Source organism: Hemitrygon akajei, chromosome 31 (assembly GCF_048418815.1).
Source record: "Hemitrygon akajei chromosome 31, sHemAka1.3, whole genome shotgun sequence".
Lineage (NCBI taxonomy): Eukaryota > Metazoa > Chordata > Chondrichthyes > Myliobatiformes > Dasyatidae > Hemitrygon > Hemitrygon akajei.
Window position 1 is genome coordinate 18,118,529 of NC_133154.1, and position 22,964 is coordinate 18,141,492.

The 22,964-nt window shown below is 46.7% G+C and overlaps 1 protein-coding gene across 8 annotated transcripts in view; it reads right to left on the reverse strand.

Annotated features, from left to right (window-relative positions):
- Positions 1–1,117: 1,117 nt before the first annotated feature.
- LOC140719359 (beta-1,4-mannosyl-glycoprotein 4-beta-N-acetylglucosaminyltransferase-like) overlaps positions 1,118–22,964 on the reverse strand; it is a 105,815-nt gene continuing 83,968 nt past the window's right edge. For all 8 annotated transcript variants that reach the window (XM_073033952.1, XM_073033948.1, XM_073033950.1 and 5 more), the window contains exon 2: positions 1,118–4,807. In XM_073033952.1, coding sequence (XP_072890053.1) covers positions 3,265–4,806 — 1,542 coding nt within the window. In that variant the 5' untranslated portion in view covers position 4,807 and the 3' untranslated portion in view covers positions 1,118–3,264. The remainder of the gene's footprint in view (positions 4,808–22,964) is intronic.

Sequence of the window (22,964 nt, forward strand, 5' to 3'; positions counted from 1 at the left end):
ACAATCACAGGGGAACCATACAAATTGAGTCAGAATTGGCCCCGGTTTCTGCACTGTAATAGCAGAAAGTTAGAGGTTCAGAAGGTAATTTAGAAGGTTGGTCACACCACAAGTGCAAGGAATATCAGGCCTTGGTGACACCACATGTACAGTATTCTCTACAGGTCTGCTCTCCCAATGTCAGGAAGAATACACGTCTCCAGACTTCCCATTTCCACCCTCCTAATTGATTAGTTGATCCTAGCAGGACTCAGGTGGAGCCAGTCTGAACATCAGCCTTAAAGCGATCTGAGGCTTGAGGGCAACTCTTTATATCCAAGAGGTGTCCAGCCCCAAGCACTGTGCAGACACTAAGACAGACCATGTGTGACAGAGAGAGATTGAGAGACTGACTCAGTCACACAGTGTGGCAGTGTCTCACTGTTCACCTGGTACCTCAGATGTCCCGATCGAATGTTTAGCAGTTACACTTCTGCAACATATCACATTCCTTGAAAGTCACTGCCTCGTGGGGATTTTTGTTTTTTTTTGAAACGTAGAGAGTGAATTCACTGCCAGAGGTGGTGGCAAGGCAGATAACAAGTCAGCAACTTTAAGAAGCAGTGAGGTATGTGAGTAGGAAAGATAAAAACCCAGAAGACAGGATTAGCATAGATGGACAAACAGGACAGGTTTGTTGAGCCAAAGAAATGCTTCCTCTGCTGAACCACTCCAGGGGATTGGGTCTCTAGTGTTCAGAAGAAGAGGGGAGATCTCATCGGAATTTCCAAATAATTTCAACGCTCAAGGAGAAGGATGTCGGGAGGACATATACCCCCCACCGAGTCTAGAAAGTCATTGCGTCTGAATAAAGGGAAGCCATTTTGGACTGAGATGAAGAAACTTGCTCACAGATGGTGGTGAGCCTTTGGAATTGTCTATCCCAGTGGTGTTGAGGAGGGATGGGATTTGCTGTGGAGGCTTGGTCACCGTAGGTTTCTGGATATTAAGGAAATAAAAAGGGAAAGAAAATGACAGTGTGACCATGACAAACATTAGGAATGGCTGGATGGTTCCCACTGATCCTGACGCCTCTCCCCTATCTAGACAGACATAACAAACGAAACCGGGACGATCATTTCATTATGTACAATTTAATGTCATGGGTAAATATTTTACGCAAACATTATTACAAAGGTACAGTTGATACTGACCCCTTGCGCACGCGCACACAGTGTTGGCGGGCAGCAGGGAGTCCAAGCCCAGGGACTACTGCTGACCGAGGTCGATTCATTCCAAAACGAGAGTGAGTGGCGACTGCAGAAGAGCTGAACCGCTATGCGGCGGAGCCGGCTGTGACACAGGGTGGGACCGTCCTTACTTGTCCCTTCTAGCCCAGCCCCCATAGAATGGAAGGGCAGCTTGTGGAACAGAGCCCTCTTTGAATGAAACCATATTATCCAACACCGAGGGTAGTCAGACTGAATGGACACTTTAACACAGTAGGTGCTCCATTCTCCAACCATCTCTATCACACTGAGCACCCTCGTAACCAAAGGGGCACCCAACCAGAGGCTCCATCCCATGTCCTAGGAGGGGCAGTGCCCGCGGCTCAGGCCAGGGCAAGAGGCCAGTGGTCTGGGGTGTCACAAGCATGCTCGGCAGCTGTGCCCCTGGGGAGACGCTGTGCCTCGGGGAAACCCTCTTGCCCTCTGCCACCTTTATTAGTGCTTCTAAGACAGCCAGGCGCGGCCGGTGCGAAGGCGAAGCAGCCGCCCGGTTCCCAGCGCCTCAGTGGTTTGTCCCTTCATTGTAGACCTGCGGTGGGAGGCAGGAAACCGCATGCTCCACTTCGCCGAGACGAGCCCGGCCACGGCGGACGGCTCCTGACAATTTCCCGGAAAGTTCCCCATGAGAAGACGTTACACAGTTAAACTCGTCAGACATATATATATACAGCCGAGTGAAAACCAGCCCAGCCTTCAAACTTTTTCCAAAGTAAGTTCTTCAACAAGCAAGTTTCAGTGAGGCAATCGGTGCGTGCAGTAGGGGGCAAGTCGCTGATGCCTGGGACCAGATAGCGTGGGTCACCATTCCAACTTCCAATTCCCAATTTGCCCAAACCCGGCCCTGTTCTTCTGTTGTGAGGGCACTGGCCTGGGGGGAGGGTGGTGGTGGAGAACAACTCTGGAATCCAGTGCTCAGTCAACAGCAGCAGCAATTTCCCAACCCACCAGATAATTGTTTCATTTTTTTTGCTGCCTGATCATGCCCCCCGCCCCCTCGCTCCCAGCAGAGAGCCTCTGTGTGGCACAGACGAGCCTCTAGGCCTTGAACTTGCACAGCCGGCTGGAAAGAGTGGGAAAGATCGTGAGCACGGAGGCAAGCCCTGTCCCACCCCGCTTCGGGCTTGTGACCAAGCTCCTCGGAGAGCAGGGACCGTCCACAGCTCTGCCTGGGTAGGGATCTTGATCAGGATCGAGGGAGCTGCTGGTACCCCACGGACTCTCAACCCTCTCTTGAGCTACAGGATTCATCCCACACAAACTAATGGGGTCAATGACCTGGTACCCCATACTCCCCCCACTCACTGCACTCATTTAACACCCCCTCCCCATCTCTCACTACCCCAAACACTTGCCCCTCGTTGCCCTCTGATCACCCTTGTCCCTCTACTGGAGTATGCAAATTCATGGCCAAGTGCGGACATACACTGTACTTAACCCAACTGACCAGGCACCCAATCTCCTGTCCTCTTCCTCAATCCAACCACAACCCCCCCCCCCCCATTTTCATCACTGTCCCTCGCTCTCCAAGGAACCCCCACTTCTTCTTGTGTAAACTTACACAAATTTAATCGAGCCACATTTTGTAAGAAAGATTTCAGTCTGTCCTTGTGCACAGACTAGCTCACTGCCTCCTCTGTCTTCCACACCCCGGCCCCTCTCCCTCCCCAAGCACTGCCAGGGAGCCTCACTGACTGCTGGCCTGGCGCGTGATGCACCTCGGGTGCAGAACCGTTCCAGGTGAGGGGCACAGAGTGAGGCCTCGGGCAGAACTGGGGAGTGGGGGTGGGGGGAGAAAGCGGCTTGGCTCAAACTGAACGGGCTGGGAGCGCTGACGCAGCCGATGTAGTGAGAAAGTGCAGGTGCAGATCGGCCTGAATGGCCGCAGTACAGAGAAGTTTTCAAAAGTCCACAGGTCCCATGTAGTGGCAAGAAGCCAGACAGTAGATGATGCAAGGTCACCCTGACCTTCCAGTGTCACAACTGTAGTCAATTCCTCTTATGTTATCTTCCCACTCTGATTGTACATTCCAGCAGCTCTCCCCAGCCTCTGGTCCCAGCTCTCCTTCTGGTATGGGTTCTCCAACATGTATCTGTACTGCTCGAAGTTTTGTAGCAGATACTTGGGGGCGTACATGTGTTCTTTGGGGTCTGCAGGCGGATATTCCTGCTCAGTACCATCAAACCAGCCCCCAGTCCGGATCAGTTCCCGAATGTAGTTGAGATCCCTTTTCTCCTGGTAGTTCCCCCAGCGGGGGAAGTCGCCATTCTGAGCCGACAGCAGTTTGTAACGGATCCCCTCTGGCCTGAAACACCAGGAGCAGTGCCAGCCGGCGAAGTGGAGCGGGCTTCCCACCGACCACGGCACCAGGATGTGCCCGGTGCTGTTCTCGTACTGCCGGAAGTTTGGCATCAGGTAGTACTCTCTCCGCCGCAGCTTAATGCCGTCCCCGTTGTACACCATGAAGAGCATGGCCACCGTGCAGCCCGACACCACCTCCAGGCTCCCCGGCTGCTTCCAGAAAAAGCCGTAGAGGGACTTGCGAAGGTGGAAGGCAAAGGGTTCCGTCCAGCCGTCGAAGAGTTTAAGGAAGAGCACCCCGTCGCGGGCCGGGATCTCGTCGGCGTCGTTGATGAGGAAGATGTCGTCATCGCGGAGCTGGGTGATTCGGCTCATCCCGTTCTGGGTGAGAAAGGTCCGCAGGTAGTCGTCGGCAATCCAGCCGTCCTGCCTGCCTCCGCTGGGGAAGTGGTCCAGGAACACGTACAGGATCTTGTGAGCGATGTAGCCGTAGCTCCCGTTCAGGAGCATCTCAATGAACTTCAGCGGCTTGGGGTCACCAAAGGCGGTGAAGTTGGATTCGCAGATGATGAACACATCAACTACGTTGCCCAGCTCGTGGAACCGGACGTCCAGCAGATCAAACTCGTGGTTGATGTTGATGGCGTTGATGACCCTGCGAGACGTAGCCCGCGGGGTGAGGCGCTCTTTCGTGGGCAAGTTGGAATACTGGACCATGGTGGGCACTCCACAGTAGGGCCCATGCCAGCCCGGGAGACAAGGGCACCCGACCCACCTACGCCTTGGTCTCCCATTGCCACCTGCTTCACGAGTCAGCACCTTGTCCACGGAACCGTGGCCCCAGGGATTGGCTCCCTCCATCGAACCCACCATCCTGCTCTCCGTTTTGGTTCCCTGCTTAAAGCAAATGGCTCCCGCCTTGGTCCGTATGAAGTACTCTGTCTCGTCATCTTTCAGATGGAACTGGGCTCGGTGGAGATGCGGCCAGCCTGCCTGGTGAGCACCGGGCGCCGTCTGCGGACCCAGACTGGCACTCGCCCCCTCCTCCTCCAACTCCTCCTCGTTCTGCTTCCAAAAGAGGTGAGAGTCGACAAACATGGATCTGAGGGAAGGGCTGAAGACTGAGAGCTCGCGGGAGAACGCGATGTAGGACAGGGCCTTGCGGAAGTGCAGGAAGGATATCAGGCACAGTCCTGCCATGCACAACATCAAAACCACACGGCGGCGCCGCATCTTCATCCTGCGGGGAGGCAAGCAGAAAAGGACAGTTAGATACATCGCGAGTACCCGCAGGGCTCTGGAGAACGCGCTCTGGCCGGGCATTCACTCAAAGAGTTACAGGAGGCAGACAAAACGAAAAGCTGGCTGCCACAAATCTAAATACTCACAAGGTCCATCTGATTAAAAAAAAAATCGGAATTGGGCTTATTAGTGTGAAATTTTAAACACGAGGTTCTGCAAATGCTGGAAATCTTGAGCAAGACACATGAAATGCTGGAGGAACTCGGCAAGTCTAGAGGCATCTATAGGGAGGAATAAACAGTAGTCCTGTTGAGGGTCTCCACCCGAAATGTCAACTGTTTGTAGTTTATAGTTTTTTACAATATATTGCATCGTAGAACAAATTTTATGATACATGTCAGTGATAATGAACCTGATAATGACATAGCCCTTCACTCTCCATTTCTCTATCTAGAAAATACCATCCACAGACGTGGAGAGGCCAATGCCTATCTCACCAATAGGGCAGGTGCATTGCACATTTACCATAAGCGTGTGTTGTCGATGACACTGAAGAGAGCACAAGGCCAGAAGACACAGGGTCAGAAAGGAAGTGCTGGAGTGGAGAGGGTGCAGAGGTTGTTTACAAGAATGATCGCGGGAATGTAAAGGTTAATGTGGGAGGAGCATTTGATGGTACTCATTGCAGTTTAGAAGAATGATGGGGGACCTCATTGAAACTACCGAATTATTGATAAAGTGGACGTAGAGAGGACGTTTCCAGCAGTGGTCTTTCTATTTTATTTTACAGCTGCTCAGACCACCCATTACTCTGAGCAGGAAACTGCTAGGTGCCCTTAAAACTGCACGGCACTTCAATAAAATATTATGTAAAAGAAAATTCTAGCTGCGCTGCAACGAAGGATACGTGCGTAGGAGTATTTCAGTTACTGCGCGGGCCACGCACCCACGCAGCTTATAGAGAACTGTGGTATCTGGGACCAGCGGGGACATGCCCAGAATAAAAGGACTGTACTTTAGAACAGAAATGAGGAGGAATTTCTTCAGCCAGAGGGTGGTGAATCGGTGGAATTCATTGCCACAGATGACTGTGGAGGCCAAGTTATTGGGTGTATTTAAAGTGGAAGTTGATAGCTTCTTGATTAGTAAGGGCTTCAAAGGTCATGGGGAGAAAGCAGGAAATGGGGTTGAGTGGGAACGCACACAAAGTGCTGGAGGAACTCGGCAGGTCAGGCAGCATCTATGGATATGAATAAACAGTCAACATTTCGGGCCAAGTCCCTTTTTTCAGGACCCAGTGGCCACTTCATTAGGTATACCTGTACAAAGATGCAAATATCTAATCTGCCAATCATGTGGCAGCAACACAAAAGTATGTAGATATGGTCAAGAGGTTCAGACTGTGACCCTACGTGTCTTTGACTGTGGAATGATTGTTGGTGCCAGATGGGGTAGTTTGAGTATCTCAGATACTGCTGACCTGAGGCTATGTCCACACTACACCGGATAAATCCGTAACTGAAGCTTTTTCTCTTCATTTTTAACCCTCCATCCACACTAAAGCAGCATTTTCGCCCCCCCCCCCCCCCCCCCCAGAACCAGAGCTTTTCAGAAAGGCTTTCCAGGGCGTGTAATTTTGAAAATGCCGCTTGGGCAGGTCAGTGTGGATGGGGTAACCAGAGAAATCTGAAAACACTGTCAGACAGCAGCGCGCCATTTCATTGTTTTCTTGAACGCAACCTAACAATTTCAGAACAGACGGCAACAAGACTGAAGCCAGAAGAGTTAGAAATGTACTCACCAAATACTTTGACCCATAACTTACTGAATAAATAAGTATACTCACTTTGCCCTGTTTTCTGTCCTTGCTTGTATGAAGGTGGTTTACCTATTTATGCAAATACTTCTCTGACAATAAATGTGTAACAGCCTAATGTAACATTGTATGGAAATACAAGATAACACTGATGCAGATATGTTTTACATATTTAACAAGGTGCTTTATTAATGCAACAGAGTTAGTCAGTTTTTCAATGTTCGTCGTCAGCCGGGTCAATCTGTCCGTGAACTCCCTGTCGGTTGCCTCCATACACTCCGGTATTTGTTTTTTTTTTACTTTTAAGTTCTCCTGCGCGAAAACCAACAGCTGTCCGTTGTTTAAGTTTTTCTAGTCTGTAACTACACAAACGCGCACTTTTACCATGAGATTCGACACCAAACATGTCACTTGTTTTCAGTAGATGTGTCCTGCGCATGCGCAGTAGGAGGAGATTTGCCGAAATATCGGTTTCAATGTGGATAGAGATATTTTCAAAAACGCATTGTTTTTACGCGAAACTGGCGTTTTCAAAATTATCTGGTCTAGGATGAGTAGTCCGGCCTAGGATTATCCGGTGAGGATGTAGCCTCAGTGGCCACTTTATTTTGTACAGGAGGTACCTAATAAAGTGGCCACAAGTGTAAATGAGCTGTGATCAAATGGCAGAGAAGACTGACACCAGAGTCCAGGAGCCGCCCATACAGATCTTCTGCAATGCAAATTACTTATACCCTATTATAGAGCTTTGCTGTGAAAATTGTTTGCCACTATGTTTTAATCAAAGATCAGTAACTACACTTCAAAAACTACTTTATTGCCAATCAGGAAACCATCCGGGAAATGGTGCCACAACATAAAAGCCAGGACCAACAGGCTCCAGGACAGCTTCTTCCACCAGGCCATCGGACTGATTTGGGTGTATTTCTATGTTACATTGACTGTTCTATTTATTATAAATTATTGCGATTGCCCATTTAGACAGAGATGTAACGTAAAGATTTTTTACTCCCCATGGATGTGAAAGAGGTAAGAAAGTCAATTCAATACTGGCATTGGACCCTGTCCTTTCACAAGTATTAAAAATGCAAGAACTGCACAGAGCAAGAATCTAGAGTGCAGTCGCTCCATACTTGTAACATCAGGGAGGTACAGAACGTGGCCATTCAGCCCATCATGTCCATTCCTGCTCCTGAGCAGGGAACTCTCGTTGAGGGGGGAGGGAAGCAGAAGAAATGAAATTATAGGCTAGTTAGCCTGACATCAGTGGTTGGGAAGAAGGTGAATTCTATCATTTGGGGTGATGTTTCAGGGTACTTGGAGGCACATGATAAAGTAGCCTAAAGTCAGCGTGGTTTCCTTTAAGGGGAAATCTTGCCTGATAAATGTTGGAATTCTTTCAGAAATTAACAGGCAGTACAGACAGAGTAGGTGGTTGTTGTGAATTTGGATTTTCAGAAGGACCAGCTGGCACAGCCTCAGAATAGAGAAATCAATTTAAAACAGAGATGAGGTGGAATTTCTTTAGCCAGAGGGTGGTGAATCTGTGGAACTCACTGACACGGACACTGTGGAGGCCGAGTCATTGAGTATATTTGAAGCAGAGGCTGTTAGGGTTTTGTTTAGTCAGGGTGTCAAAAGTTATGGGGAGAAGGTAGGAGAATGGAGCGGAGAGGAACAATGAATCCGTAGAGATGGAATGGCAGAGCAGACTCAATGGGCTGATTGTCCTAATGCTGCTCCTACGTCTTTAGGGTCTTGTAAAAACTTATAAAAACTTGCAGAGGCGGACAGTGTCAGCAAATTTAAATTCCTATGAGTTATTATTTTGGAAGGCCTGTGCCTGGGACAAGCAGGCAAATGCAATTATGAAAAAAGCATGGCAGGCCTCTACAGGAGTGTCAGGACTCGCACTACCACGTTTAGGAACAGTAACTACCCCTTAACCATCACACTCTTGAACTAAAAGGTTAACTTCACTTGCCCCATTATTGAAAAGTTCCCCCAACCACTGGACTCACTTTCAAGGACTCCATCTCATGCTCTCAATACTTATTTATTTTTCTTTTCATATTTGCAGAGTTTGTTGTCTTCTGCACTCCCATTCAACACCCGAGCTGGGCCTTCTCTATGGTTCTGTTATGGTTATTATTCTATAGATTTGTAGAGTATGCCCGCAAGAAAGCGAATCTCATGGGTTGTTTCTGCTGACATATATGTACTTTGATAATAAAATTTACTTGCACTTTCAAGAAATAATAAAAAGCAGAACATGCAGAAATACTCAGCAGTGCGAGTCACATCTGCTGTGGGAAAGAGAGGAACCAAAGTCAAAGGCTCTTTGTCAGAGAGTTTAAAGAAGCTTGTAAAAAAACACAAAATGCTGTCTGGCCTGCTGAGTTCTGCCAGCATTTTGTGTTTTTTATTTATTTCCAGCATCTGCAGATTCACTCGTGTTGCCTTTAAAGAAGCTTGTAAAGCTTCAGGGAGGGATGAACGTTTCTGATTGGGTAAAGATGCAGGGAGGGTGTGGGAAAGGGATGAGCGTCTCCGACTAGGTGAAACATCATGGGAATAAACTGCAAACAAGCTTACATGGTCACAGAGTTAGAGAGTGAGAAAAGAGATTAACAGACTGTATGAATAGGAGAACACATCAGGCACTCCAAAAGAGAAGGTTCAAAAAACAACTGCCAGTCAGCAATCTGTGATATCAGCCCATCTTGCTCCAGTTCCTTTCAGGGAGTGGAAGGTGTACCTAGTCCATCCTTCTTTCAAATCTCCCTTTCTGCTTTGACAAAACAGTCCCAGCCTCTCTACTGTATCCTTGTAACCACAGACAACCTGTCACACCAGCAACCTGTTATCCGATGCAATTCATCACCACCCTCTTTGTGGTTTAAAATATTGCACAAACCCCTACAGTGTGGCCTGCAGTCCCAAGATAAGGCCATTTATGCAGATTTTAAAAAAGATTAACTGCAACACTGATTGTCAGGGCAGGGACACTGACCAATGTTTGCATTCATTCATCCCACATGACTGAACTCTGATAAGCCTGCTTTGTGCATTTCAATAAAAGTCAAGATTGTACAGCCAAGTAACTCCCTGAAAGTTCCCTTCAAGTTCAATGAACTTGAAACTCTGCATTTCTCTGTTCATTAACATCCCTTCACACCAGGGTTCCCAACCCTTTTTTTTAAAACGCCATGGACCCCTGCCATTAACCAAGGGGCCCATGGACCCCAGGTTGGAATACCTGCTCTACATTCAGTGTACATAGTACTAAGTGCAATGCCTTGAGTTAGATTGAATTAATCTGTCAACATTTTGGCCAACTTTCCATCTGATCTATAATCCCATTGTATCCGTAAAGAAATCCCCCCACGTCGCACAACGTGGACTGTCACACCATCCAGCTGCTGAGTGTGGGGGTGGGGGGGGAGAGTAAGGGTGCAGATTGCTGGGGCCCTGACAGAGACTTTTAGGTCTCTGATAGATTTTGAGTTAGACGGGGGCAGCAGCATGGTAGCGTAGTGGTTAGCACAACGCTTTACAGTACAGGCGACCCGGGTTCAATTCCCACCACTGCCTGTAAGGAGTTTGTAGGGTCTGGTTTCTTCCCACAATCCAACAGTCTACCAGTTGGTAGATAAATTGTTCAGTGATTAATTAGGCTAGGATTAAAATCAAGAGACCACAGCTTGAAGGACTGGAAGGGCCTACTCCATTGTACATTTCAATAAATTAAAAATATAAACTTATTGATTGCGCCTCCTATGGTCACATCTATGTTGTCCCAGCACTGATCCCTATAGTCTACCACTGGCTATAGACCTCTAATCAGAAGAACACCTTTCCGCCACTATCCTCTGACTCCCATCAGTAAACCAAGCTTGGATCCACTTACCCAGCTTGCCTTGTAAAGATTTAAAAGATTAGCTTTATTTGTCGCACGTACATCGAAAAGCAATGCTCTTGCGCCTAATCGAATCAGTGAGGATTGTGCTGGGGGCAGCACACACTTCCGGCATGAGCACAATTTACTCACCCCTACCCACCCGTCTTCGGAATGTGGGAAAGAAACCCACGCAGTGACGGGGAGAGCACACAGGCAGCGGTGAGAATCGAGTCCCGATCAGTGATTGTGGCGCAATTGCACTAACCACTACATTACTGTGCTGCCTTGTATCCTCCGTAGATCAACGTCCTGGAGCAGCCTAAACAGCTCCAGAGCAGTCTGGAGCAACCTTGTCAAATGCCCTATCAAAATCCACATAGGCAACATCTACAGTCCTGCCTTCTGGGAGTTCACCTCCTTGACTTCATTATCCTCAAGTCCATCCACGACCTCACATACGCTATCAAACTGTAAACTGATTTGCCCTCAGCAAACCTGCGCTAGTTAAATAATCAACTTTCCTTCTGGTGACTGTTAGTCTCATCTTGGCTCAGTGCTCCCGAAACCTTTCCCACCACCAATAATACACCCACTGGTTGTAGTTGCTGGGTGTGTCCTTACTAGTTTGCACAAGAAGAAATATTCAGCTCTCTCGTCATCCAGTGCCACTCCTGTATTGGGATTTAATACTGGCAAATGCACCAAGATTACAATGAAAAGCTTTATTTGCGTACCATCCAAACCAATCATTCCATACATAAATAGATCACGGTAATAAAAAGGAATGTAGAATGGAGAATATAATGTTACAGTTACAAAGAAAGCAGACAAATAAGGTGCAATGGTCCATGGTGAGGTACACTGGGAGATCAGAATTCAAGAGTTCATCTCTTAGCATAGGAGAGGTCCGTGCAAGGGACTATTAGTGCGGGATACGTGGTAGTGTGGAGGAGCAGAGGGATCTGGCGATACATGTCTACAGATCCCTGAAATGTCTACAGATGTCTACAGATCCCTGATCCTTATCGGGTGTTAGCTTTCATAAGTCGAGGGATAGAGTTTAAGAGTTGCGATGTAATGATGCAGCTCTATAAAACTCTGGTTAGGCCACACTTGGAGTACTGTGTCCATTTCTGGTCGCCTCACTATAGGAAGGATGTGGAAGCATTGGAAAGGGTACAGAGGAGATTTACCAGGATGCTGTCTGGTTTAGAGAGTATGGATTATGATCAGAGATCAAGGGTGCTAGGGCTTTACTCTTTGGAGAGAAGGAGGATGAGAGGAGACATGATAGAGGTGTACAAGATATTAAGAGGAATAGACAGAGTGGACAGCCAGCGCCTCTTCCCCAGGGCACCACTGCTCAGTACAAGAGGACATGGCTTTAAGGTAAGGGGAGGGAAGTTCAAGGCGGATATTAGAGGAAGGTTTTTCACTCAGAGAGTGGTTGGTGTGTGGAATGCACTGCCTGAGTCAGTGGTGGAGGCAGATACACTAGTGAAGTTTAAGAGACTACTAGACAGGTATATGTAGGAATTTAAGGTGGGGGGTTATATGGGAGGCAGGGTTCGAGGGTTGACACAACATTGTGGGCTGAAGGGCCTGTAATGTGCTGTACTATTCTATGTTCTAACAGCAAGGGTGTACTTGGTGTCCCAGTGATTCCCTGCCATACGTCCTCAAAATCCCAGTCAGCATCATATCCAAATCCACATCCATGGTTCACACCATGAAATTTTCATTTCATTAGACCATAGAACCTGCTTCCAGCTGACTTCAGAGTCTCCCACGTGCCTTCTGGCAAAAAATGGCCCAGATTTCATGTGAATTTTTTTTCCCCAAGTGGGTTTCTCTTCGCCACTCTCCTATAAAGGAGCTTTCCAACAGCCATTTTACGGAGTTACTTGTCGTGTACTTTTGTCTTCATGCTGTTGGTTTTTTTCCCCAGGATACTGACTCTTACAGTGTCTATAAATTTTGGAAACTTGCAGTGCCTATAAAAAGAATTCCCGCAGAAGTTCTCAAGTCTTCATGTTTTGAATCCCAGTGGATGTAATTTGGCTTTTTTGACACAGATCAACAGAAAAAAAAACTCTTTTGTGTCAATAGAAAAACAGATCTCTATGAAGTGATCTAAATTAATTACAAATACAAAACACAAAATATTTGATTGCAAATTTTTGATTTGAAGTATTCACCTCCTTCAAGTCAGTATTTAGTAGATGTACCTTTGGCAGCAATTACAACCTTGAGTCTGTGTGGATAGGTCTCTATCAGCTTTGCACATCTGGACACTGCAAATTTTCACCATTCTTCTTTACAAAACTGCTCAAGCCCTGTCAGATTGCATAGGGATCGTGTATGAACAGCCCTTTTCAAGTCCAGCCACAAATTCTCAATTGGATTGAGGTCTGGACTCTGACCTGGATACTCCAGGACATTAACTTTATTGATGTTAAGCCATTCCTGTGTAGCTTTGGCTTTATGCTTGGGATCATTGTCTTGCTGGAAACAATTCTTCTCCCAAGTTGCAGTTCTCTTGCAGACTGCGTCAGGTTTTCCTCCAGGATTTCCCTGTATTTTGCCCCATTCATCTTACCCTCTACCTTCACAAGCCTTCCAGAGACTGCTGCAGTGAAGCATCCCCACAGCGTGATGCAGCCACCACCATGCTTCACAATAGGGATGGTGTGTTTCTGATGATGCCAAACATAGTGGTTAGTCTGATGGCCAAAAATCTCAATTTTGGTTTCATTAGACCATAGGACCTCCTTCCAGCTGACTTCAGTGTCTCCCACGTGCCTTCTGGCAAACTCTGGCCGAGATTTCAAGTGAATTCTTTTTCCAAGTGGCCTTCTCTTTGTCACTCTCCCATAAAGCTGCCACTGGTACTTTCCAAAAGCTGTTTCGCGGAGTCGGTTGGAGTGTTCTTTTGTCTTTACAGTGTGGTTTTTCCCAGGACACTGACTCACCAGCAGTTGGACTTTCCCGATAGAGATGTATTTTTACTACAATCAATTGAAACACTTGGACTGCACACAGATGATCTCCATTTAACTAATTACACGACTTCTAAAACCAAATGGGTGCACTAGTGATGATATGGCGCATCATATTAAAGGAGGTGAATACTTATGCAATCAATTATTTTGCGTTTTATATCTGTAATTAATTTAGATCACCTTGTAAAGGCATTTTCACTTTGACATGAGGGAGTCTTTTTCTTTTGATCAGTGTCAAAAAAAAAAGCTAAATTCACTATGATTCAATGCAGTAAAACAAAAAAGAAAACTTCCAAGGGAGGTGAATACATTTTATAGGCACTGTATCTATTTTTGAGGTCATTCAACTTTTCCTATTACTTCCATGCAAATATACGTATCTCCATATTGTATATCGACTATCATTGCCTTCTCTATTTGTTCGGAACCCCCACGTTCCCTGGTGAAGAGACAGATTCACCATACTCATTTAGTCCCTTAACACTGGCCTCAATCTGCGCAACTTCACATTGTTGTTCACCCCACCACACACCATAAATATGTTGGTAGCTAAACTTTTCTCGACGTCTTTCTTATTTTCATTTCCCCTTAATTCCTTTGCAACTAGCTGGATACTTGCTGGTATCTATGACTCAATACTTGTTGTACACAAATTTTATCCTTTAGTAGCTCTGAGACCCACCGTCATGAAATGCTTTGAAAGACTGGCGACTGCTCTCCAACTCTACTGCTGGGACAGACCCTTGGCAGATGTCACCTCTGTGGCCCTACACTTACCTCTGGAACATCTGGATAACAAAGATACTTACATTAGACTCCTAATTCTAGCTTGACCTTCAATACCATAATTCTAGACAACCTTGCCTCTGAACTCCTACGGCTAGGGCTTGGCACATTTCTCCACACCTGATTCCTACTTCTCCACTCCCACCTGGTTCCTACTTCTCCACACCCGGTTCCTATTTCTCCACACCTGGTTCCTCCAGTTCCTGACCAAAGATCATAGCAAGTACAGGCAGTAACACTTCCATCATGATGCTCCACAAGTCCTCACCACTTGACTCTCTAGACTCCTGCCACTGCGAGGCCAGATTCTGCTCTAACTCAGTCTACAAGTCTGTAGATGACACTACTGTTGTGGGCTGGATCTTAAACAACAAAGAGATGGAGTACAGGAAGCAGATACATCTTCCAGTAGCAGAACTTTTTCCTCAATGTTAGAAATAGAAGAGAGCTGGCCATTCACTTCAGGAAGCAGGTGGAGTACACACCAACACGCACAACACGCTGGAGGAACTCAGCAGGTCGGGCAGCATCCATGGAAATGAGCAGAGACCCTCTGTCAGGACTGAAGAGGGAGGGGGCAGGGGCCCTATAAAGAAGGTGGGGGGGGGGAGGGTGGGAAGGAGAAGGCTGGTAGGTGCCAGGTGAAAAACCAACCCCAGCATCTGCGGTGTGCTTTGTGTTTGGGAGTACACACTGTCTACATCGATGGTGCAGAGATGGAGATGAGTGGGAGCATCAATATCACCATGCCCCTATTCACTCTCACCAATGTTCATAGATACACCATTGAAAGCATCCCACCTGGATACAGCTCAGAATGGTAATAGCTCCGCCCCAAAAGCACAAGACACGGCAGAGTTGTGGGCCCTGTGCAACCCATCACGAGAACCAGGCTCCTCTCCACAGACTCTATCCTCACTTTGGAAAAGCAACTAAGATGACCAAAGACCCTTCCATAAGACCATAAGACAAAGGAGCAGAAGTTGGCCATTCAGCCCATTGAGTCTGCCCCACCTTTTCATCATGAGCTGATCCAATCTCCCCTTTAGTCCCATTCCCCCACCTTCTCACCACAACCTTTGATGCCCTGGCTACTCAGATACTTATCAATCTCTGCCTTAAATACACCCAATGACTTGGCCTCCACTGCCACCCATGGTAACAAATTCCTCAGATTCACCACCCTCTGGCTAAAATTTTTTTTTCGCATCTCTGTTCTGAATGGGCACCCTTCAATCCTCAAGTCATGCCCTCTCGCACTAGACTCCCCCACCATGGGAAACAACTTTGCCACATCCACTCTGTCCATGCCTTTCAGCATTCAAAATGTTTCTATGAGGTCCCTCCTCATTCTTCTAAACTCCAAGGAGTACAGTCCAAGAGTGGTCAAACGTTCCTCATATGTTAAACCTCTCATTCCCGGAATCATTCTAGTGAATCTTCTCTGAACCCTCTCCAATGTCAGCACATCCTTCCTTAAATAAGAAGCCCAAAACTGCACACAGTATTCCAAAGTGAGGTCTTATCAGTGCCTTATAGAGCCTCAACATCACATCCCTGCTCCTACACTCTATTCCTCTAGAAATGAATGCCAACATTGCATTCGCCTTCTTCATCACCCACTTCAGTTACTTATCTCCATTTCCATTGGTCAGAAGATACAAAACACGCCACCTCCCAGCTCGAGGAGGTTTCCATCCCACTATAATAAGGCTTTTGAACATACTTCATATGATACGGATGAACATTTCATCTCTCGATTAACTCATCGTGGCCCCGACACCTTACTTGTCCACCTGCATTGCATTTACCGTGTACCTGCAACTGCGTATATGCTGCGTTCTGTTATTGTTTTCCTCTTTGTAGAACTTTAATGTACTTTATATAGAATGAACCGTATGGATGGCAGCAAAACAAAACTGTTTTGTTCTGTTTATTGATGCTTTACTTCTCCTGCAAACGTGCCACAGAGTTGATCAACACCAACAGCTGTAAGTCAGCAGTAAGACAGTTTCTCTACTGTGTAGAGAGCAGCACCACTTTAAATCCCCAGAGCCGAGCAGGGCAGCTGGGGAACTGCATATGGTCTCAATGCTTCAGTTATAGTGAAGAGGAAAAAACACCAGGCTCTCCATTACTGATATGTAGAGGTGGGCTTCTTTGGCCCACTCAGTCTCTTCTGAACAAATTGGGGCGACAGGGTAGAACTAGTTAGCACAACGCTTTACAGTACCAGCGACTCGCGTTCAATTCCCACCGCAGCCTGTACATTCTCCCTGTGACCATGTGGGTATCCTCCGGGTGCTCCGGGGTTTTCTCCCACAGTCCAAAGACGTACTGGTTGATAGGCTAACTGGTCATTGTAAACTGCCCCACAATTAGGGTAGGATTAAATCGGGGAATTGCTGGGCGGAGCGACTCGGAGGGCGGGAGGGCCTATTCTGCACTGTATATCAGATGATAAAGATCCCAACACACAACTGGAAGATGCCAGCTATCACATATCCATGACCAAAATGTTTTTCCTCCCTCTTAAACAAAATAAGATTTGATAGACTTAAAGCAAAACAAGTCTTACATTAACACCCTTCACCTAGAGTTCTCTGACTTTACTCCATGCAGTGGACACCTTTGCTTAAAATAACCTTGTCATCCTCAGGTTTATACGTCCCAGGTGATTTCCAAGCATCTGCAACTTTCCCGGCAGAGGATTCAGTATCCGTTATCTGAGAAAGGTGTTTGCTCAACCCCTTCCTCATTGAATAGGCTGTTGGTTGTTTTTCATTACTGCCCCAAGGGGAAGTAGCTCCTTGGAATCGATTCTATCACATCCTTTTACAGCATTTCATGCCTCAATTCACTCTGCCCTTGCCTCACCTTGTGAATCTTACAGGAGCAGAGAGATTGAGAGTTGATTTTAAGAAACCCAAAGCAACACATATTAAATGCTGGGGGAGGTCAGCAGGTCAGGCAGCATCTGTGGAAATAAGTAAACAGCCGATGTTTCCGGTCCAGACCCTACTTCAAGGAAGGGGCAAGACAGCTTCTCTTGTGTCAAGATGAGGCCACCCTCAGGGTGGAGGAGCAACACCTTATATTCCATCGGGGCAGCCTCCAACCCGATGGCATGAATATCAATTTTCCCTTCTGGTATATAAAAAAATTCCCTCCTCTCTTCTTCTATACCCCACTCTAACCTTTTACCTCTTCACACCTGCCTATCACCTCCCCCTGGAGCGTCTCCTCCTTCCTTTCCTCCTGTGGTCCACTCTCCTCTGCTGTCAGTTTCCTTCTCCAGCCTTTGACCTTTCCCACCCACCTGGCTTCACCTATCACCTTCCAGCCGGCCTCCTCCCCCTCCCCCCACCTTCTTATTCCTACGTCATCCCCCTTCCTCCTCGGTCCTGAAGGAGGATCTTGGCCCAAAATGTCAACTGTTTACTAACTTCCATGGATGCTGCCTGACCTGCTGAGTTCCTCCAGCATTTTATGCGCGTTACTTTGGACTTCCAACATCTGCAGACTCTCATGTTTAAGAAATGTCATGCCTGGTATCACAGTGGGTAGCATTTTCACCTTTGAGTCAATTTGTAGTGCAATTAAATCACTACAGAGACTTAAGCAATAAATTCTATGCTGACACTTCTACGCAGTACATAACGAGTGCTGCTGTTTTTTCATTGAGACGTGAGGGCAAGGATGAATCTTCTCTCTCAGGTCAAAGACCCCAATGGAAATTTTCAATGAAGGACAGGGATATTCTCCCTGGTGCTCTGGCCAATTTTTACCCTTTGACCGAGCATCACGAAAATCAGATGATCTGGTGAGTCATCTCACTGTGTGAGATTGCTGTGGGAGTATTCTCTGCCATTGCGAAATCTTGTTGTTCAGAACGAACGAACGTGCTTTGGAAATGCAGCCTTCCCATCCCCTTCCCCTGCCAGTGCAAGCTCCGTTCTTTGAGAGCACCGGTTCTTAAAACCTGCACCCACTGCTTGGGGGTAAGTAGAAGATTAGCCATCTGCCCTTCGACACAAGTTTTGATTTGGAAGCACTACAATAATCTCAGATCAGGTGTCCCCGTTTCCCTTTCCTTGCCCACTGACCTTTCCAAGCTTCATTGAAATTTAAACCCGAAGTTTATTGTGGAATTCAACCCAAACAAACGTGCAGTCAAAGTCAGGTTTCAAAGTCAAAAGTCGAGCTTATTATCAAATGCTGAAGTAAGCAGCTGCAGAGGTTGGCAGATTTTGCAAAAGCATCACTGGAGCAGTGCATCAGATAAGCAGCTTTCACAAGATAAACAAATTATACACACTGTTTACCAGAACACAATTAGAACAATAAACCTATTCAGTGCAAAGTGGTTAAAGCAGACATTGTGTTATTGTGATTAGTTGGAACCGAATGGTTGAGGAACTTTGACGGAACAAACAAAGGTAGGACGTGCGGAATGACTGGCAGGGTCTGGGAGAGTACTGAGAAAGAGGGAGCCTCTGTATACAGGGATTCCCAAAAGTCAAAGCTCAAAAGTTCAAAGAAATTATTGAATTATTGAGATGCAAGGTGAAATAGGCCCCTCCCAGCCCTTTGAGTTGCACTGCCCAGCAAACCCCGGTTTAACCCTAGCCTAATCGCGGGAAAATTTACAATGACCAATTATCCTACCAATCAGTACATCAGTACACCACAAAGTACACTGCAGATGTGTGGTCAAATCAACACGTACAAACAAGCTGGATGAACTCAGCAGGTCAGGCAGCATCTGTTGAAACGAGCAGTCAACGTTTCGGGCCAAAACCCTTCGTCAGGACTGAAGAGGGAGGGGGCAGGGGCCCTATAAAGAAGGTGGGGGGAGGGTGGAAAACCAATCAGAGGAAAGATCAAGGGGTGGGGGAGGGGAAGCAGGGAGGGGATAGGCAGGAGAGGTGAAGAAGGAATGTAAGGGGAAAGCACTATGGGTAGTAGAAGAAGGCAGAATCATGAGAGAGGTGATAGGCAGCTGGAAGAGGAGACAGAGTGAAAGTGGGATGGGGGAAGGGAGAGGGAGGGAATTACTGGAAGTTGGAGAATTTGATGTTCATACCAAGGGGCTGGAAACTACCCAGTCCGTATATGAGGTGTTGCTCCTCCAACCTGAGTTTGGCCTCATCATGGCAGTAGAGGAGGCCATGTATGGACATATCCGAATGGGAACGTGAAGCAGAGTTGAAGTGTGTGGCAACTGGGAGATCCTGTCTGTTGTGGCAGACGGAGCGGAGGTGCTCGATGAAGCGATCCCCCAATCTGCGTCGGGTCTCGCTGATGTAGAGGAGGCCACATCGGGAGCACCGGATGCAATAGATTACCCTAACAGACTCACGTGAAGTGTTACCTCACCTGGAAGGACTGCTTGGGGCCCTGAATGGTGGTAAGAGAGGTGGTGTAGGGACAGCAGCTCCATAGCAAAGAAAGCCCAGCAGCATCTCTACTTTCTGCGAAGGCTGAGGAAAGTCCATCTCCCACCCCCCCATCCTCATCACATTCTACATGGGTTGTATTGAGAGCATCCTGAGCAGCTGCATCACTGCCTGGTTCGGAAATTGCACCGTCTCGGATCGCAAGACCCTGCAGCGGATAGTGAGGTCAGCTGAGAAGATCATCAGGGTCTCTCTTCCCGCCATCATGGACATTTACACCACATGCTGCATTCGCAAAGCAAACAGCATTCTGAAGGACCCCACGCACCCCTCATACAAACTCTTCTCCCTCCTGCCGTCTGGGAAAAGGCTCCGAAGTATTCGGGCTGTCACGACCAGACTGTGCAACAGTTTCTTCCCCCAAGCCATCAGACTCCTCAATACCCAGAACCTGGACTGACACCAACTTACTGCCCTCTACTGTGCCTATTGTCTTTATTGTACTGCCTGCACTGTTTTGTGCACTTTATGCTGTCCTGTATAGGTCTGTAGTCTAGTGTAGTTTCTGTGTTGTTTTACGTAGTTTCAGTGTAGTTTTTGTATTGTTTCGTGTAACACCATGGTCCTGAAAAACGTTGTCTCGTTTTTACTGTGTCCTGTACCAGCAGTTATGGTCGAAATGACAATAAAAAGTGACTTGATGTCTTTGGATTGTGGGAGGAAATCACAGCATCTGGCGGAAACCCGTGTGGTCACGGGGAGAACGTACAACTCCTTAAAGACGGCAAACAGAATGTAACCTATCGCTAGTACAGTAAAGCGTTGTGCTAACCATTATCCGACCGTGTCATCTTATTTTCAAGTTACATATACTAACCCTGAGATTTATTTTCATGCCGGCATTCACAGAAGACGCAAAGAAACACAATGGAATCAATGAAAGACCGCGCCTAGGGCAAACTACCCAAGTGAAAAGAACAGACTGTGCAAATGCGAACAGAAGAAAAACAAATAATAATAAGTGAGCAATATCGAGAACATGAGGGGAAGAAACAAAGCAGTTAAGAATGTGAAGGTAGAGCATGAAATATTTGCTTTCATTAGCTGAGCCATAGATACGAGGAGGAGGTCATGGCACAACTTTGAAAAAAATGCTTCAACTAAACATTTCAGAATTTTAAATATATTTTACATGAACTTCTGTTGACTTCCTCTTCCCTAAGAAGAATCAATATTAGCATTAGGACTAGAACTGTTAACATAGGAAACAACTTCTCCACCCCCGACGTAAAACTATTGAAATGCCTGCCACCACCACAGCTAAGGCCGCAGAAATGTCATACTGTTTTATTTTTTAGCTTGTGTAGTAAATGCACCTTCTTATTTGTTAAACTATTCGTGGTAATGCTACTTTATGTGTTGTGTGTGAGTTATGAGTATTGCATTGTAAATTGTTTTGTTTGGGGTATACATACATACAGCTGCAATGATAGCAAACTTGAACTTAACCCCAGTTGCACAAAACCTTTTTCAATTTATTCTGTGGCTTCTTTAAAAATAGAGAAATTTCTCAGTATTTGCTCAACTCCAGCTGGAACCTTGCCACCTTTCTTGAAAAAAAACCCCACAAAGGAAGTAACAGCGAAAACCCATCGAAAGGAACTTGAAAATGATTCCCATCAACATGTATTTCACCAGCGCTCTATCCACTGGATGGCGGGCATCTCTACTGAAGGAGGTACAAGGCAGTCCTTCCCTCCGCTAGCCTACAGGTCACTCTTTGCCCCCACCCCCACGATCAGGGTCATGTGAAGCAGGGGGTTGGCGGATGGTCGTATGAGGAGCTGGTGTATATCACAAGTCCTGATTATGTGACCAAGATGGTTAGCTATCTTGGAAAGACACTGTCCAGAAGGCGGCAATGGCAAACCATTTCTGTAGAGGAATTTGCCAAGAACAAGAACAATCATGGTCAAAAGACCATAAACACCAACAGTAATGATACTCTATCCGTACTAATATTGCTTCATATTATGAGCTCTTATCTTGCTTAATAGTGGAGCAGACTCGATGGGCCTACTGCTCCCAAACTCAGCTACATGGCACCGAATTACAAGCCTTTTGGAAATCCAAATTTACTGGTCATTCTTAACGGATGCTACTCACTGCATCTTCAATGTGCTCTGATCAATTTGTTGAATACCATTTCCACAGTGACTATCCTGCTGTACCAGAAAGTTTCATGTTGTCACTTTCTCAATAACAGATTCCACAATCTTCCCCTATTATCCCATAGCTTCCACTTGTGTCTCTCCTTGTTTTCAAAGAGACACATCCATCAGTTTACAATGTACTGGAGCTTTTCCCGAATCTAGACACTTTTGTAAAGTCATAACCAACAAATCCACTCTCTGAAGTATCTTTTCATAAAACCTGGTGGGATGCTGCCCTGTTAGTCTACTCTCAACCATCAGTAGGCCGAAGGCACGGCCAACAGAGCTGTCACGAGGCACTCGCTCAGCAATAACCTGCACACAAGAGCTCAGTTCAGACTCTGCCATGGTCAGTCAACTCCTGACCTCGTTACAGCCTTAGTCAAAAACATGGGCTAAAGAGCTGAACTTCAGAGGTGAACAAAGAGCAACTGCCCTCAATATCAAATCAGCATTTGATTGAGCATTGCATCACGGAGACCTGGCTAAACTGGAGTCAATGGGGATTGGCAGGGTGGGCGAGGAACCTTCTGCTGGTGAAACTGTCATAGCATATTCTGAAGTTAAGGTATTTAGCAAATAATAATTCCACCATTAACCAACCTTCAGACATGAACATGGATTGTAGGTTGAATTTAAAATGCAGCACTGAACAAGTTTTCCTGGAGCTGTAGACCGGGGTTGATTGCAAACCAGACAATGCTGATTAACATTCATTCTGTGTGTCTGGAGTGTGGGTGCGAAGAAAGTGGTGTGTGAAAATTCAAAGGAAGCATTGCAGATACTTTGTAACTATAGAACTGTCCTGTCTTTGGTCTTTAGCATATACAAACATCATGTAATACAGTCAGTCCTCCTTAACCGCAAGGGGTTGGTTCCGGGACCCTTCGCGGATACCAAAATTCACAGGTGCTCAAGTCCCTTATTCAAACTGTCTCAATGCGGTGGATCCGAGGACCCAGCGTAACCCCAGACCTTATTTAACCTGTCTCAGTACACAGGACATTAGGAGCTTGTGGCAGAACTCTGAATCTGCAG